Below are 16723 nucleotides of genomic sequence, written 5' to 3' on the forward strand. Positions count from 1 at the left end.
GTTACATAGGACAACATTTCTATACATCGAAATCGTTAAATTTTTCAAATAAATAACGTCCTCTTTTCTACTTGAAAAAATATATGTGTTTCAGTGACCTCAATACAAGACTTTGAGGCTATCAAAAGGACTTAACGCATTCGAAGTGGTAATGCTCCATATTCTCTGTTATTGAAAGAAAAAAAAAACTTCGGCAGTAAACCTCAAAAGAGTCATACCGCTAGCGTAGTGATGAATCACATACATAACACCGCTAAACACACAACTGAATCCAAAAGAATTATATAAAATACAACGATGACTTAAACACCCCACTTTAGTATGTATCCATCGTCTTGGCATATTGCAAGTTTTCTGAAAAATATTAATGCATCCATGGCACACTAAGTGATTCGTATTGCAAACACCATGTACAGAATACCAGCATTGCATAATTTAGATGAATCTCTCCGCAGCCCTATCTTGTGCCAGAAGTACATGTCAGACAACAAACCTGCTACAGAGATACCAGCAAAAAGAAATTTAACTTTCTTGAAATCAATCTTACATGATTACAAGGAACAATCTTTCAGAACTGGAATGACACCCCCATACTGTGTAAAATATGCAAGAAATATCTGAAACAAGATAAAAGAATTACTATTAAATTCTGTCTTCTTCTTTATCTGTGCCAATCTAGAGATACCATCATCTCAGCACTTGAACAGAAGAAGCTTCTGCATGCTATTTCTTCCTTTGAGAAGCCTGTGATAAGTGAAACCGTACATGTAAGGAAGTTCCTCAAAAAGTTTACTTTTAAGGATGGACAACGACGTACTGAAAAATTTCTTTCTAAAATATAAAGGTAAGGAGAGATGAGTAAAATGGAGCAGTTTCTAACAATAACAGTAACAATTCCACAAAGGAGAAGTGAAATGAGAAGCTATTTTGACTCCTCAAATCAACTCAATCTGTCCTCCTTTCTTTTCTCTTCCATTTTTCAGTACAAGCATGGACACTTTTTATAGAGAACAAGCATGGATATTTTCTTTTATAGCACCAGCGAAGTTGTATCGGACCTCAAAAAATTAGGTAATATATGTAAAAGATGAAACCCAATTTACGGCTTCTCGCTGATTTGGTTGTGTCCACTCCATTCATGCACCTCTCGACCCTCCGGACATACTAGCAAAGCACATTCTTTTTTCTTTTTTTTTTTTGGAAAGAAATCAGTTCATTTCTCCAATAACATCATCTTGTGTGGTTGAATGTATAAAGTCAAAAGAGCAGTAAATGGACAGGTTATACCACCTAATTTGATTAGAACCTCACTTGTTGACAAAATAGAAAAGTTAATAGAAGTCATCCATCAAGCTTTCCTGCAGTCTAGTCGCAGTAGCAAATAGTAGCAGAATCAGATTTTACTAAAGTCTATATAGCAACTTAGCAGTTAAAACAACCTTACTGAAATACTACTTCCTTCTATCACTTAGCAAAGTCAAGCCCTATCAGATTTCTTCAGCAGAAAACATTCATAAATACTACTTTTTTTAAAAATAGAATTTAAGATCCCTACCCAGAAAACTTCCTTAATATTTTGTCACAAACAAAGGAACAACTTCTGCTGGAAGCGCACAGGCATAACTTAAAAAACTCTTTACAATTTTTTTAAAAGCCTTTTTACATAAAAGGTTCCCCTCATCATAGTTACAGACGCAATTACTACTCTTAATAAGATTAACTTTGAGTTCTTTTCAACCATAGATACATATTCAGAAGGATTCAATTTGAGGTAAAAAAAAAAAGACAACAAATTCAGATAGAATAGACCTATTTGCGAATTCATTACAATCTACAGCACTGTATAAAAGGATATATCAGAATGTAAAACAGCAGTTTAAAGCAGTTCATACCTTCCTCATTTTTTCCAATACTGAGTCTTCAAATTTCTGGTATCCAGCACCTACAAGATTACTCAAACTCGGGCCCTCAGATTCTCCATTTTTCTCAGCGTTAGGAAACGGAGAAGGCATTGGAGGTTGGAGAGGCACAATTAAGAGAGGATTTGATAGATCTCCCAAGACATTTCCACAAGAAGCTCTCTAAAAAGGAGAAAAAAAAACGTTACTGATGTATTCCAAACAGTAGAGATGATCAAATTAAAATCGACACTCAATTTCCTTATATTAATCAAGAATCAGTACTCAATTTCATAAAGTACTCACAGCTGCTTCTTTAGATGACATGACAACAAGAGCAGACCCTTTCTTCTTAGAACTCTTGATTACTACATCTTCAACCTCACCAAACTCACTAAACACCTCTCTTAGTCTTTGGGCAGTATAGTCTTCACCGATCTTCTCCCAAGATACCTTAAGCACCTTTTCCCTGTCTACACTACTCCCATTGCCTTCTGTACTACTCTCCTTAGCTCTAGCATGTGCCTCTTTCTGTGAAGGATCTATAGGAGTAAACACTTTCTTTGAATGCATTGCACGAATTCGAGCAATCTCCTCCTTAAGTTTTCTAGCAATTCGTTCCTCCTCTTCTCGAGCTAGAACACTTGCATCAGGTGAAAAAGCTGCACGCTCTCTTGCATCGAGATCTGACATCATCTTTCTACGCTTTGAATCGTGTTGTGATTGGCGTTGGATCTTCTCACGTTTCACACGAAGTAGATCATCAAATAGCTTCCTCGCTTTCTCGTCCTTTAGAATCTCGTATGAAGTTTTCAGCTTTTGAAAGTTCAAGTGAGCATTTGGGTCATCACGCCTCTTGTCTGGATGCAACTCTAATGCTTTCTTCTTATAGGCTTTAGATATGTCTTTCTCAGAAAGTTGGGCCCCTTCCTCACCAGAGGGTAAACCCAAAGCAGCATAATGATCAACTTCAATATCCATTTTCTACCCCGGAATTTGAACTGTGCAACAAATTCAAACCAACTGTATCACACAAACTATAAAATTGAAACTACAAACTGAAATGATTGACAATCACAAACTTTTCAAGCTAGATTTTAGCTAGCTAAGGAGAGACTTAACCGACGACACATCAATAGATTGATAAAGGTACCATTCAGCTGTTAAACAAGTTCTATTAGTGTAGGTCCTGTCACAGATTCTATTCCCAACTTCATTGATATTATAGATAGGGCATAACAAATGATTTGGCTTGGAAAAGTTAAAAAAGGACACGTGGAATTAAATAACATAATAGAAAAACCATTTGTGAACAGAACTTCAATAAGCTTCATGTATATTATTACTAATAACTATTAAAGATCAAGAATTACCAAGGTCGTCGGTTGTAAGGTGGCAACAACTACATACCCAGTGTAATCCCATAGTGGGTCTAGGGAGGTAAGAGTGTACACAAACCTTTCCCCTACCTCGTGTAGCTAGAGAAATTACTTTCAGAAGACCCTTGGCGACGCATATCAAAGCAGTTCGGAGAAAAAATACAGTAAATAAGGAAGACAAAGAAAATGATATGGAAAGCTTCACATGGCATTCAAAAAACGAAAAACAGTAAGAATAGCCAAATAATGTGATAATCGAAGCACAAGAAACATGTAGTAACAAAAATCGCAGGACAAGAAACTACGAGAAAAATATTGCTACTACTGGTATGGAGAAGAAACATGTACGGAGCACCAATCTAACACCAAGCCTATCATGGAGGAAAGCAAGACAACACTAAACTACTTACTAACCATCTACCTCATATCCTCCTATCTTAAGTCATATCCTATTAAGCTCAAGATGTGTCATATCATGTCCTGTCTAATACTCTCCCCAAAATTTATTCGGTATTCATCAATCCTATTAATGGGCATCTGCGCATCTCCTTTTCACATGCTCAAACCATCTCAATCTCACTTCGCTCATCTTGTCCCCTTCCACCTTGACCCAAATTTATTCATTCCTAATCTTATTTCTCCTAATACACCCACACATCCACATCAACATCCTCATTCTCGCAAGTTTTACTTTTAGAACATGAGAGTTCTTAACTGGCCAACACTATGCCCCATACAACATAGTTGGACACTTGACCTAACCACCACTCCGTAGAATTTACCTTTAATATTAGTTATCTAAGTGAGGCGGCTATAATACAACTACGAGAAATTCAAATTTTTCTCAAAACTATCAAACTGTTGCTTAGCTTTTTCATCTGCCAGAAATTCGCAACAAAAGTACCCTCATTGTTACACTTCCATATTCATATTTTCCCTTCTTCTCCACCTCAGCAAACGGATCTCAGCCGCAATTCATCACCGTCCACAAAAGTTCACACATAGATGACACGTTTGAGCCAATTCGGCCAGACAATACCAACTCCAACACCCATTCAGCCAACCCAGAAGCCCATGCCCACGAGCGCATCCAACACTCTAGACAAAATATATCCTGAATTCCCGAGAATCTGTTAAACCCCTTCGCGACTCCCTTTTCAGAGGCAGATGCAGTGCCAATGCTACGGGTTCATAGAGTAACTTCGGCTCAGAATTTGTATATACTTTTTAAAATTCACTAAAACAAGTACGAATAATAGTTTTGAAATCCAGAAAATCGAGTGGATTTATAGTAGAACCCCGAACTCAAACCCATAGTATTTAGATTCTAACTATGCTCCTCTTTTCTTTAGGTCAAAAGAAGTTGAGTTGACTCCCAACCATATGGAATTCTACACACCTTGTTATATTCTTTACCATGAAAGAAATAACAGATTGTCCTAGAAAAAGCACTTATTTTTTTGCTCTTCCAGGAGAAGAGGATATACTATGAGAGAGGAGCCAGAATGGGAAGCCAGCAGATGAGATTCCAAAATTATTTAGTATGAGATTAGAAGCCTAGCTCATACAGTGCTCAAGATAGCTTAAAATCTAAAGAGAAGGGAAAACGAAGCACGAGCAAGGAAATTCTGTAAGATCAATCAAAACCTGCAAACACCAAAATGCAACAATAAAGTCATATGGAAACTCTAATTACATTTCCGAACAATGTAGTGACAGCACTTGGGATAAAAAAGACAAATAAAAAGTTTCAGGTGTGAATGAGGAGCAAAAATACAAGTGTGTATTATGCACAACTATCAATCTTCTATAGATAAAAGAAGACATATCAAGAAGAAGAAGATGGAAACTCTAATTCCACTTCCTAGTTATACAGGAACAGGTACGATAGAAAAGAACAAAGAAGTTTCAGGTATGAAAAAGAAGCAAGTGTACAAGTGTATAACAGAATACATTATGCACAACCGAAGCTTTTACCAGAAGAAAAAGATGAAAGCTCTAATTCCACTTCTAAATTACATAGTGACAGCACTAGGATAAAAAAGAACACAAACAACAGGTATCAGGCATGACTTAGAAAGGAGTTAACAGGTGCATAACTGGATATGTTATGCACAACTAAAGCTTCATACACTAATAAATTTTTTGTGTTAACAAGTGCATAACTGTAACAAGTTAACAAGTGCATCACTGTAACAAGTTAACAAGTGCATCACTGTAACAAGTTAACAAGTGCATCACTGTATATGTTACACTGGAAATTATCCTCTGCACAGTGTATATACCAATTTACCGCCAGAATCACACTCGAACATTAAGAAAATCATATAGAATAAGTTTTGAAAACTCCCTTAAAATAATACAGCATTTGCTTTAAGTCCAGACTCACTACGTATGTTACCAATTGTCTAATGGGCAGCAAAAATATGAAATTTTGGTGCTTCATTAAACCTAAGGGGAAAACAATAAGATATTTTCTATTATTATTGTTGAGAATAAACAAAAAGTATTTTCTTTTGTGCAATAACTTTGTCTTTTCACTCCACAACAGAAAGGCTAGTCATGCTCTCTACAACAACCCATCTATGCCATGAAAAAGTTTAACTTGAAAACAACGGCAGATCCACCATCTAAAAGGTCATGGGTGCTCATATACCCACTCAGCTCTATGAGGGTTCATCCCTAGCTGCAAGAGAGAAGAACCAAATGTGCTAGTGAAAGGCTGTCACTTTACCTTGTGATAGAAAAGTATGTATGTATTCCTAGGTGAGAAGATGGCAGGTGTGTTGTAGACGATGAACAGAGGAAAGACCAAAAGTGTAAAATTAAAAAAAGAAACCCTGCAAATTAAGAAAAGGAACCTAAATCATTTCGACGGGCATCTTTACTAATTACCTGTATCATGGGTACTCACCACATACAAACTTATCACTAATGATCATGAGAAACACCAATTTTAAAGCTGTCATCATTCAATTGAAAGAATCTCCGTTCCAGAACCGTAAGTGAGATTTTCACCTCTAGTATATAAAAGCAAGTTTAACCAATTATCTCCAACTGATATCAATATATGACCAAACTGAGATGGTCAATAGATGCTCAGAAAGTTATCTAAGGTTCATGACCTTTGCGATACCTAAGGAGTGGCCACAATGATTATCCTTAGATGAACTTTGGTATAATACTTCTTACCACGCCTCTATACATTTGACTTTCTATGAAGCAGTTTATGACCATAAGCCATCCTCATTGCTTCCTTATATCGCATTTGATACCTAACTGGATTTGGTTGATAGGAAGTTGCGGACAAGAGAAGCCACATTAAGGAACATTAAGTTCCACCTTGAGAGATCCTATAGTAAAATGAAGTTGTTGGCTGATAAGGGGAGGACTGACAGATCCTGTAGTGTTGGTGACTGGGTCTATGTCAAATTACAGTCTTACGGGTTATTATCTTTAAGGTATCATGCTTATCAGAAGCTTTTATCCATGAACCCTTTAAGATCTTAGCCGGGGTTGGAGTTATTGCTTACACTTGAGAGTTGTCTATTGCCTCCAAGATCCACCCCCCAATTTTGACATTTTCAGTTGAAAAGAAAGTCAGGATCTCACATTGCTTTTGCAACCCTGCATGTTGTTTAAACAGAAGTTGGTGCTGTCCTTTTGGAGCCTGAAGTAGTGTTGGATAGAAATAGATCTAGAAGCATGAAAAGGCTACTCCTCAGCTTCTGATCAATGGTTTAGTACTGCTGATAAGGGCAAGACTTGGGAGGCCTATTCCTCTTTTGGTCAGCAGTTCCCTCGCTTCACTCCTTGAGTACAACGATTACAAGGATTGTCTCAAGGAGAGGGTAGCTGATATGATCCTAATGTGTCCTCAATTTGGATTTCGTATGTTAGTTAGTTGTAGTTATAAGCCTCATGTGAGCTGCACGTGAGAGGTCCGCCTGTTAGCCAGGTTGTTAAAACACTTGAAGAGTTAGTTATAACAGTTTTCTGGAAGTTGTTTCCCTATTCTTTCCAATTGTGTAGATTTCATATGTGTAGTTAGTTCCTGTCAATTGTAATCATTCAGAAAGCAAATCAATACAAACATCTCCCCTCTTTTCTCAAGAAGTGTTTTCTATATCAATACTGAAAGTTGCTCAAGGGCAATTCTCAATTCATTTTCTCTTTAGGCTAGCTCAATATTTCCAATTCTACTTGTAATCACGTCACATCCACTAAAGAAGAAGACGACAATAGAACCGGAGACGAAGGTTTTTTCTCTTTTGCCCTAAAAGACAATCTTTTATCGTCTATACTGGAGATAATTAAAGTGAATGGTTTTCTATTATGTATCCAGAAGGCCATTAGTTCGAGTAATTCGAATCACGTGGCGTACGCAGGGAAGCTTCTCTGCCAAACATTCAAAAGTAACAAATTAGGATGACAACGGCAGATCCACAATTTAAGGCCATGGGTGTTCAAACACCCACTCAGCTCTATGAAGGTTTGTCTCTAGAAGAACTAAATATCCTAGTGAAAGGCCACCACTTTACCTTGTAAAAAAACTGAGAAGTATGTGTTCCTAGGTGAGAAGATGTCAGGTGTGGTGTAGGCGATGAGCAAAGGAAAGGCCAAACGGGTAAAACAAAAAAATCCGTGCAAATTAACAAAAAGGAACATGAATCATTTCGACAGGTATCGTTACTACTGACCTGTATCATGGGTGCTCACCACATATATCTATATAACACATCACTAATGATCATGAGAAACACCAATCTTAATGAACAGAAGTATTTAAAAGTAAGCTTAATCAAAATTGTCTCCAACTGATATCAATGTGATCAAATATGCTAAGCAAAACATAAAGGGAGAACATTTACAATCAAGTCTAAATAAGTCCAAACTTGAGATCAAATGATCTAATTGAAAACATGTGGAAAGTTAGAACTTTGTCCATAACCTAACTTGACAAGTTTAAGGGCCCTGGAATCGGTTATATGCGAATCCCGAAACCAGTTTTAGTCCTAGGAAATTCGGAAAAGAACAATAAGATGTTGAAAAAGCAACTGCACAGTAAAGTAGATGACTTTAGTACTTAAAGACGGGGATTTAGCCCAAAAAAACTTACCAGTAGACGTTGAAAACTCGGAGAAACTTGGTAATACGGCAACAACGTTTGTGTAGAGAATTGCCAGAGGTATGCTGGAGCGAATTCTGTAGACTATCTATTCCTGTGGTGTCTAACAAAGTCGGCGATGATGAAGTGAGTCTGAGGAAGACGAAAAGGAGAGAAACAGGCGGAGTTTTTAACCAATCACAATAAGTAGCACAAAAAGTAAGCTTCCAAAAAAGACAATAAGCACAAGAATAAAAAGGGCTCGACCTTGGATGGACGCAATAGAGTTAGCCGGAGAAAACGTCCGGTAATCCGGCGGGTGTCGACCTCCGGCGGCGATTAAGAGAGCAAGTCTCGGAGAGGTGTTAGGCTTTTGAAAGGATAGAGTATTCACTTTGATCCCTAAGGATTGTACTACTAATATTTAAACCCTCATTTTTAGATTAAACATATAAAGTGGTATGCCCAGTCTCATAAAATAATAGTCAGGTAAATTTGGGAATTGATCCTTTTTTTTTTAATAGAATATATAAACTATATGTTCCACAATTGTTATTTGGTGACTTAAAATGATAACTTTTTTATAATTTTCGGTTAGATATTTTGAATGGTTAATTATGATATTTTTCTATAAAATTTTTAAATATGTAGAAATAAGATATTTATATTAAAAATTTAAAGTCAATTTGATCCTATAATATGAAATTATGAGACGAAATTAATATTTTTTATAATTTAAAGTTTTTTATGTTGTATGTTTTCTTATGAACATAAGTTGTAAAACTATTAAAATTGTCTTTTTTTTTATACAATCTTATTAAGTTATTCTTTAAAAAAAAACCACAACATTTATTGATCAAATTTTAATTCAATAAAAAAATAATATTGAACACAAGTAGTATAGTCCTTAATATAATCCTTTCACATAATATAGTATGAGTCAATATTATTACATTGTGTCATTTATTGATCAACTTGGTTGGTAAATAAATTTGATCAGCAATAAAAATTTGGCGAATATAAATGATAAAGAAGAATTGGGGAGAGTAATCGTTGTATGATTACTATTACAATGTTTTAAATTTTCGTATATAGCTAGTCGTTGCTTGGATGTTTGCCCAAACTGAGATTAAACTGTATATTATCAAAATAACTACAACAGTTAGGAGTTAATCATAATGTTTTGTTTCATGCTCCTTCCTTGGCTTAAGCATCACCTCGCCAAATTTTACTTCCTGCATATAACAAAGAATACGAATCTACCAAGTAGTATATTGGCATAAAGAGCAAAGTGAGAAGAAGTACAAATATTGCATTCCACGTAAAAACACATTACAACATCAGGTAACAAAACTGATGGACATGCCTCTAGAATCATCGATCACAACTCTATTTTTTTTTATCGTCATTATATCAAATTAGAATAGACTTTAATACTGTAATGCGATGTAACAGATGTAACATCTGGAAATGGTCCAACAAAACCTTAATGTATCCTAACCTAACCTCCAGATTAGTGCCTCTGCTGGAAAATGGCAGCATTCAGTACTGAAGCACCAAGAGAAAAGGGCAAACAGATACCAAAGAACTACATGAGGAATAAAATCCAAATCTCTAGCTACCTAGAAAAGAAATAAGCTTACAGATGCTCGCTGTATTTCATGATGAAATTTCAGAGACGAATTACACTTGACAGATTCACCAGAGTTGCTTTCTTGATCAATGAATCAAGCTTTCCCATATATAGAACTCCTCCCATTTTTACCTGGGCTCTACCACGATGGCTTGTACACTATAGCCAGGTAAGAAGCATTAATGGCAGAAAACTAACATCTTCACGATATCACAAAGGACTTCACTGTCAAGTTTTGTGGAGCTTGAAACCGAATATCCTTGGGACATAATTTTGGGTTGGTTTTTGTGGCTTGAGGTGTGCGTAAGTCATCAAATAGAGGTGTGGAAATGTTGTTCCAAAGTAAGCTCCATCGATATCTTGGGCCGTTAAAGAAATCATAATAGAGGATAGAAATGCTCAAAACATGGCAAAGTAACAACTAATATTCTAGATGAATGAGCAAACTACCACAGGAAAGTGTGTGCTCAAGTTCCATGCAAGTTAAAATTGAACAAGCAGAATCACAATAGCAGAAACTTAGGAACAAAAATACACAGCTCAACCACTTGGCATAATTGTGAAAAGCTTCAGAGTAAACAAAAGAAATGCATAAATGACGGGAGGAGACGTATATTAAAAAGAGGAACTTCAAAAAGTAATAGCAATAAAGGATACTGCCTTGGTACTTTGATCGGGGATAATAGATATCCTCACATCTAGGACAGTATATTTTTACTGTACTTGAACGTGGAATATCGGACTGACCAACTGGAAGGCAAGGCTGTCCACAGCAATAAACTCGTGGACATCTCCCGAAGTCGTAGTTCTTGTACTTCTCTGACTGAAAAAGGGTTTTCCCAGAATTTACACATCATGAGAAGTGAATTGAAAAAATGAAAGCAGACAACACAAAAGCAGTTAGGCTCCTCCTTGTGAAGCTGTAGTCCTATGCATAGTTGGATTTTTGTAATTGTAGATAGCACTGGTTTGCAGATCATATATATATATATATATATATGTATGTATGTATGTATGTATTGTATATAAACATGTTACCAATTCAGAAAAAAAAAAGAGAGAGAAAGCTAAGCATAAGAGATCACCATTGCAGCCATTCCCTTGCTAGTCAAAATGTACCGGACATGGATCAAACCATACAACATCTCTGCCGCTGACTCAACCAATTCATTCTGCTCCTCGGTGAACATATCACCTAGTCAAAGCAGGAAAAAGTTACAAAGTTGACATTCTCCATTTATGAAAAGGACGAGCTATCCATTTTGAGAGTTTGCTATATATTCAGTGCCATAAAATAGACGATATGTACATGAAAAAAGCAAACTGGTACTTATTTTCAAAGGAGAACAACAAGAATATTGTAAAAGCAGGGGGGAAAGAAGCATGAATTCGAATTTATCGCCTAAAGCAGATTCCATGTCCATTTAAACTCATGTAAAAGAGATAATTCAGGGGTATCAATTTTCACATCATATTTTCAAGGCACTAAAATTTGTTGAAAATCACAATAAAAATAAAACAACTACATGACTATTCCATCATCTCCCTTCCCAAGAAAAAGACATACATGTAGGGAAAGTGTCAACAACACAAGTTGTATGCAAAGTTTACTAACTGTGAGTTCTGGTAGGACTCTAGAGCATTTCTGGTCCTAGTAGTTTCCAACGAAAGTATCAAGGTAGATTGAAGCCGTGAAGAATTGGCCGAGGCCCACAATTCCAACAAAGATTCAGACTTTCTTCGGTTTGGACGGGTGTTGTAGGAGGTTTGAGGAAGGATTCACTCAGTTTTTCAGTAGCTATAAGTCAGTATTTTACGACAAAGAACAGCAGCTACTGTTAAAACACAGTTTTTTACAAACAAACAGCAGTTTATTGTAGTGGTAAATGCAGATTTTATATGGAGTGTCAACTGGACAATGCACAAGTCACTAAGGAGTCGTTTGGTTTGGATTCATGTTATGATGGGATAAGTTATGATGAGATTAGTTATGATGGGATAAGTTATGATGAGATTAGTTATGATGGGATAAGTTATGCTAAGATAATTTTTTAATGCGTGTTTGGTTTGTTGTATTCAAAATAATAAATCTTAAGAACATGTATATTTACAAAAATACCCTTCATGAATGTGAAAAGTAATGTATAAAAAGTGGGATATTTTTGTAATTAAGTCATTTTATCCAAGAATTACTATACCACCCAAGGGAAGGGATAACTTATCCCGGTACTAATTATTAATCCCGGGATAAGTTATCCCGAACTTGTCAACCAAACAACACATTAAGTGGCACTATAATTTAATCCCAAGACTATTCGAAGTCATCCTTCACACCAAACGACCCCTAAGGATTTCCAACTAAGCTGGCATAGAGAAGGTATTTGGACACAAGAGGTTGAGCACTTGCTATCAGAAAACTTTGCCTACCAAAACTAAGACACGAGGAAAGAAATCGCCTAATGTTTTAGTCTTTACTGATATTTGAACTCTGATCTCCCATGGTTTTGATCTCATTTAATCTTCTGCTTTGTTTGCACCTTTGGCTGCAAGAAAACATCCAGTTTCTTCTCCCAGAATTGATAATTTAAAATAAAAAAAAAAGAGTCACAAACAGCTGACATTTACATGTTCGCTTAACATAAGAATCAACATCATCTAGATTGTTGAAGAAGGATGAGTTCCACATGCCAAAAAAGAAAACAAAACTAGCAGAACTTGTAGTTTCACCTTCCTTTTTCACAGAAGTTCAGATACCACATCCTTTGGTTGAAATAGTAAAACCAAAAAGAAGTTTCCTTGTAATTCATGGCACTATAAGAAGTACTATAAACAAGCAAACATACTTACCATGAGAGGATTCAACATCAAGGATCAGGTCAAGTGCATAGTCATAGTATGGCACTTGACTGCTCAATCCACATAGATTAAAATCATCTTGAATGTATTCGTCATCAACTTCACAGAAGAACTCATTTCCACGCAGGTTACAAAACCAAGAAATCCATGATGTATCTTCCCCATCAGAACCACTAACATCAGACTCTTCACTGTCTGTTTCAGATTCATCTGCAAAAAACAAAATAATGGGTACACTATCATATTTAGTTCGAAATATAAAAGAGACAAAATCAAGAATTTATGTCTACTTAGCATGCAGAAAAACTAGTTTACAGATCGTCAAAATCCAATACCATGAACCATTTGTCAAAAGGAAACTAAACAAAATGACAAACCAACATAAATTGTACTTAAATGATGATGTCAAAAGAGTTGTAGTAAAGCGGAAAAAAACTAAGTCCAAAAGTCGTTGCAACCAAATACATTAACAACCTCTACGTCTCTACCACCAGCTGTAACTCCACTAACACTTCTTGAAATTGATAACTAAAACTAAAGGCAACAAAACATTAAGATGCAACTATGAGTAACAGTGCTCCATGTACTCATGGAGCCCAGTAAACAAGTCTGAGCTTCTCACTGGACAGCACAAAACATCATAAGCCATTAATAGGAATGAGAAACACCAGGAATATTCGCTGTGAACTTTTCATTCACCCAAGAAAGAATTCAAAGATTAGCTAGAACAAATTTGAGATGGCGCGCTAAGAACCTCGCAGAATGAGAAGATGATCACAATTAGTCCATCCATTCTCTTTGAAACTTGATAATCTTTTTTCTGGTCCCATTCCACGCTGCTCTTTGCAGACAAGCATAATCTATTGCATTCAGACAAGTAGTCAGATCTTATTGGAAACAAAAAGCACCACCAGCTCTAAGATAACTGAAAATGCTCCAAAGAAGCCCCTAAACATAGTAAAGGATTTTGAGGGTCGTAAAACAACTTCTCAATTTACTCAAACAAAATTTTATCATTACCGGTTTTTTTCCTACACCCCCACAGAAGAATTTATACTCAAAATCGAAAAATTTGACATTATCAAATCTCCTCGTCTTCTCAAGCTATCCACAGCTACAAGGCAAGAGACCAAATTACCACATAAAACTTATTCCGGCATGAAATGCTCCCAGCCAAACTATGCAGCTAGAGCGATATTAGACACATGTAGGTGTACCCTTCTCCTTGCATTTCTTCAAAGAGGTTTTTTCATGTTTCATACACAGGAGCAATTTTGTTGAGCCAATCCTCTCCCTCAATACAAATCAGACTTATGGCTTAATAACAATCTTTCTAGCTTTTCACTAGAATAAATTCACAAAGACGGACACTACACAACGTCAGAGACTACATGTTAAGGCTAAAGCAGCATCTACCGGATCCACATTCCACTACATGAGGGAAATGAATAATCAACCATTTTCATCTACAATCTTACCCAACAACAGCAAATAAAACGCATTCAAATATCAACTAAATCGTTATACAGGAAATCAGGGGAATCCTTTTTTCCCAACACAAAAAAAAAGAAAAGGTCTAACCATCTGAGCATTTATTCTTCGTAGCAAGACTAGAAGAGCGGGTGTCTCGATGATCAACATGTTGCTGATGCAATTTTCCGGCACCTACGGATGTAGACGGAACCGCCTTGTCCTTCAAGGCTCTAGATGTGGAAGGTGCAGATTTTTCCAAGTGCTTATCCAACGCATCATTAATTCGTTTTCGATCCAACGTCCCACCGACGATCTCCGACCTCGATGAACCACCACCACCGCCACCTCGATCCCTATACATTTCTCTCTCTCTCTCCTTCAACCAAACCTATACGTATATAATATATATATCTACAAACCTATCAGTTCTACCTGTATCAAGCTCAAAACTCCATAGAAACGGAGATATATAAAAGGAGAAACTGTGTATGTGAAAAGAGAGTTGAATAGACGGAGATAACTAGGGTTTCATCGACATTTGAAAGAGATGACAGGAGAGAAGCTCCTCTGTACTTCGTCTTTTTCTCTTTCCTCAATTTTTTTTTTCGATTTCCCTTATGTTTCATTTTTTCTATTTTATTAATTTATCATAATTCAGTAAAATGTACTTTAAAAATAAATACTTTTTAATGATATATTTACTAAAGAAGCTTGATACAAAAGCTTTCTCGTATAAATCAGACTCAAATGTTAATTACTCTTCAGTTTAAAAAAAATTAATCTGTTATGAAACTATATAAATTTAGAAGAAGAAAGTAGGGAGAAGAGAAAAGACATCTTATTTCTCTTGAAGTATATTCACGATTCACAGATCTTTCACCAACCTTATTTACAATGAAGGAAAACCCTTTATTTATAGGGAAAACCTTACTTGGTCCCCAAGTAGGATTCCTAACCATATCCTACAAGGACTCCATATAATTAGACATTCACTATAACACAAATATGTTTATAACATTCCCCCTTGAATGTCGGTAGATTATGTGCCTCGTTAAAACCTTACTAGATAAAACTCAGTGGGAAAAAAATCTAGTGAAGGAAAAAGAGTACACATATCTAACAATACGCATTACGGATGCCTCATTAAAAACCTTACAAGGAAAACCCAATGGGACAAAACCTTGTGAGGGAAAAAGAGTACATCGCGTATTAACTCCCCCTTATGTAAACATCAATTCAGAGACTAGAATCTTCGTTTTCCAAGCTTCTGCATCATCTTCTTGAAAGTTGTAGTTGATAGAGACTTGGTGAATAAATCAACAATAATGTTATGCTACCCCTCTCATGAGGTTTCATAAAGTGTTATGTCGTAGGCTCTCCAAGAGCACATTATATCTTCTTATTATAATCATTTTGATTCTTTGATCCTCCCCCTTTTTCAAGGATTATTTTATTTAGAATTGATTAGTCTATCATAGACTTTATCCTTAAGGGACATTCAATTAGAGTATTTACAACTCTTCTGTTGCTTCTAGTCTCCCCCTTATGTTAGACAAACTAACATATATCTTAATCTTTTGGAAGATCTATCTTTGTACATCATAGTATATTCATTAATCATATATTGCACATCAAAATTATCAGATGAAAACTATTTGGTCCCAAACCATAAAGAAATTAACAGAAAAATTGATCATAACTTATTGGTTTGATTCATACAATTATGTTTGTATGTAATATCATATTTCAGATCAACATATGAAACTTTATTTTCATAAGCAATGATTCACTATGTGAGACATTTAATGTCACATTATCTTATATAATTATCAATACTATCAAGATGAATTATCTTGATTTCATATTCTGAAAATTGTGCTTTTAGCTCAATTATCTTGCACAAACAATTTTGCGAATGTCAAACTGCAAGTTGACAACAAACGCACATGTGATTATCTTATTGATGCATCTTTTTATCATATCACATGATAGGTGAACGGGCCCATATTCACCTTGTATACTTTTCAGAATTTAGGGATTTAGTCCCAACTTTAGTTGATCCAATAAACTTTATCACGAGAACAAGCAACGTAAAGAATTCTTGAAGAATCTTCTAGTTTTCAATGTGAAATCCATTACTCAGTATGCACATCTTTGGGATAACCAAATTATTCATGCCAACTAATAAAATTATTAGTACTCGTAAACTCCAAGTTTACTACGTCATGTACCTTTTGCTTTAGTAAATTTCTGATTTACTATTATATGAGTGAATTTCAATTTTATTAATCCAAGAGTATTTTTCAGATTTATTTCTTCTCAATTACTTCACCCTTTAGGTGAGTCATGATCCCATCATTGAATGAACTAATCTGAA

General features: G+C 35.7%; 2 protein-coding genes across 9 annotated transcripts; both read right to left on the minus strand.

Moving 5' to 3' along the window:
• Positions 1-137: 137 nt before the first annotated feature.
• Positions 138-8811, minus strand: LOC107007257 (dnaJ homolog subfamily C member 17). Of its 7 annotated transcripts, none has more exons than XR_001455034.2 (6): positions 8652-8811; positions 8397-8537; positions 2205-2899; positions 1893-2081; positions 641-744; positions 138-493 (listed from the first exon to the last, which is right to left on the minus strand). XR_001455034.2 is itself a non-coding variant. In XM_015205803.2 (6 exons), exons 3-5 carry the CDS (start codon positions 2877-2879, stop codon positions 552-554), a joined length of 930 nt encoding a protein of 309 aa, XP_015061289.1. In that variant the 5' UTR covers positions 2880-2899; positions 8397-8537; positions 8652-8811; the 3' UTR covers positions 138-457; positions 548-551. The 7 variants fall into 7 exon arrangements, 4 of the variants coding, with proteins under 4 accessions (XP_015061289.1, XP_027771282.1, XP_015061280.1 ...); XR_001455033.2 differs by having other exon boundaries at positions 138-496; XR_003577378.1 differs by having other exon boundaries at positions 138-457; positions 548-744.
• An 865-nt stretch (positions 8812-9676) lies between these two features.
• Positions 9677-14967, minus strand: LOC107008521 (putative casein kinase II subunit beta-4). 2 transcript variants are annotated; one of them, XM_015207599.2, is made up of 6 exons: positions 14455-14650; positions 13628-13733; positions 12865-13083; positions 11103-11212; positions 10675-10840; positions 9677-10376 (listed from the first exon to the last, which is right to left on the minus strand). In XM_015207599.2, the coding sequence occupies exons 1-6, from the start codon at positions 14512-14514 to the stop codon at positions 10246-10248; spliced, it is 792 nt and encodes a 263-aa protein (XP_015063085.1). In that variant the 5' UTR covers positions 14515-14650; the 3' UTR covers positions 9677-10245. The 2 variants fall into 2 exon arrangements, with proteins under 2 accessions (XP_015063085.1, XP_015063084.1); XM_015207598.2 differs by lacking the exon at positions 13628-13733 and having other exon boundaries at positions 14455-14967.
• Between the last annotated feature and the right edge of the window lie 1756 nt (positions 14968-16723).

Source organism: Solanum pennellii, chromosome 1 (assembly GCF_001406875.1).
Source record: "Solanum pennellii chromosome 1, SPENNV200".
NCBI classification, from domain to species: Eukaryota; Viridiplantae; Streptophyta; class Magnoliopsida; order Solanales; family Solanaceae; genus Solanum; species Solanum pennellii.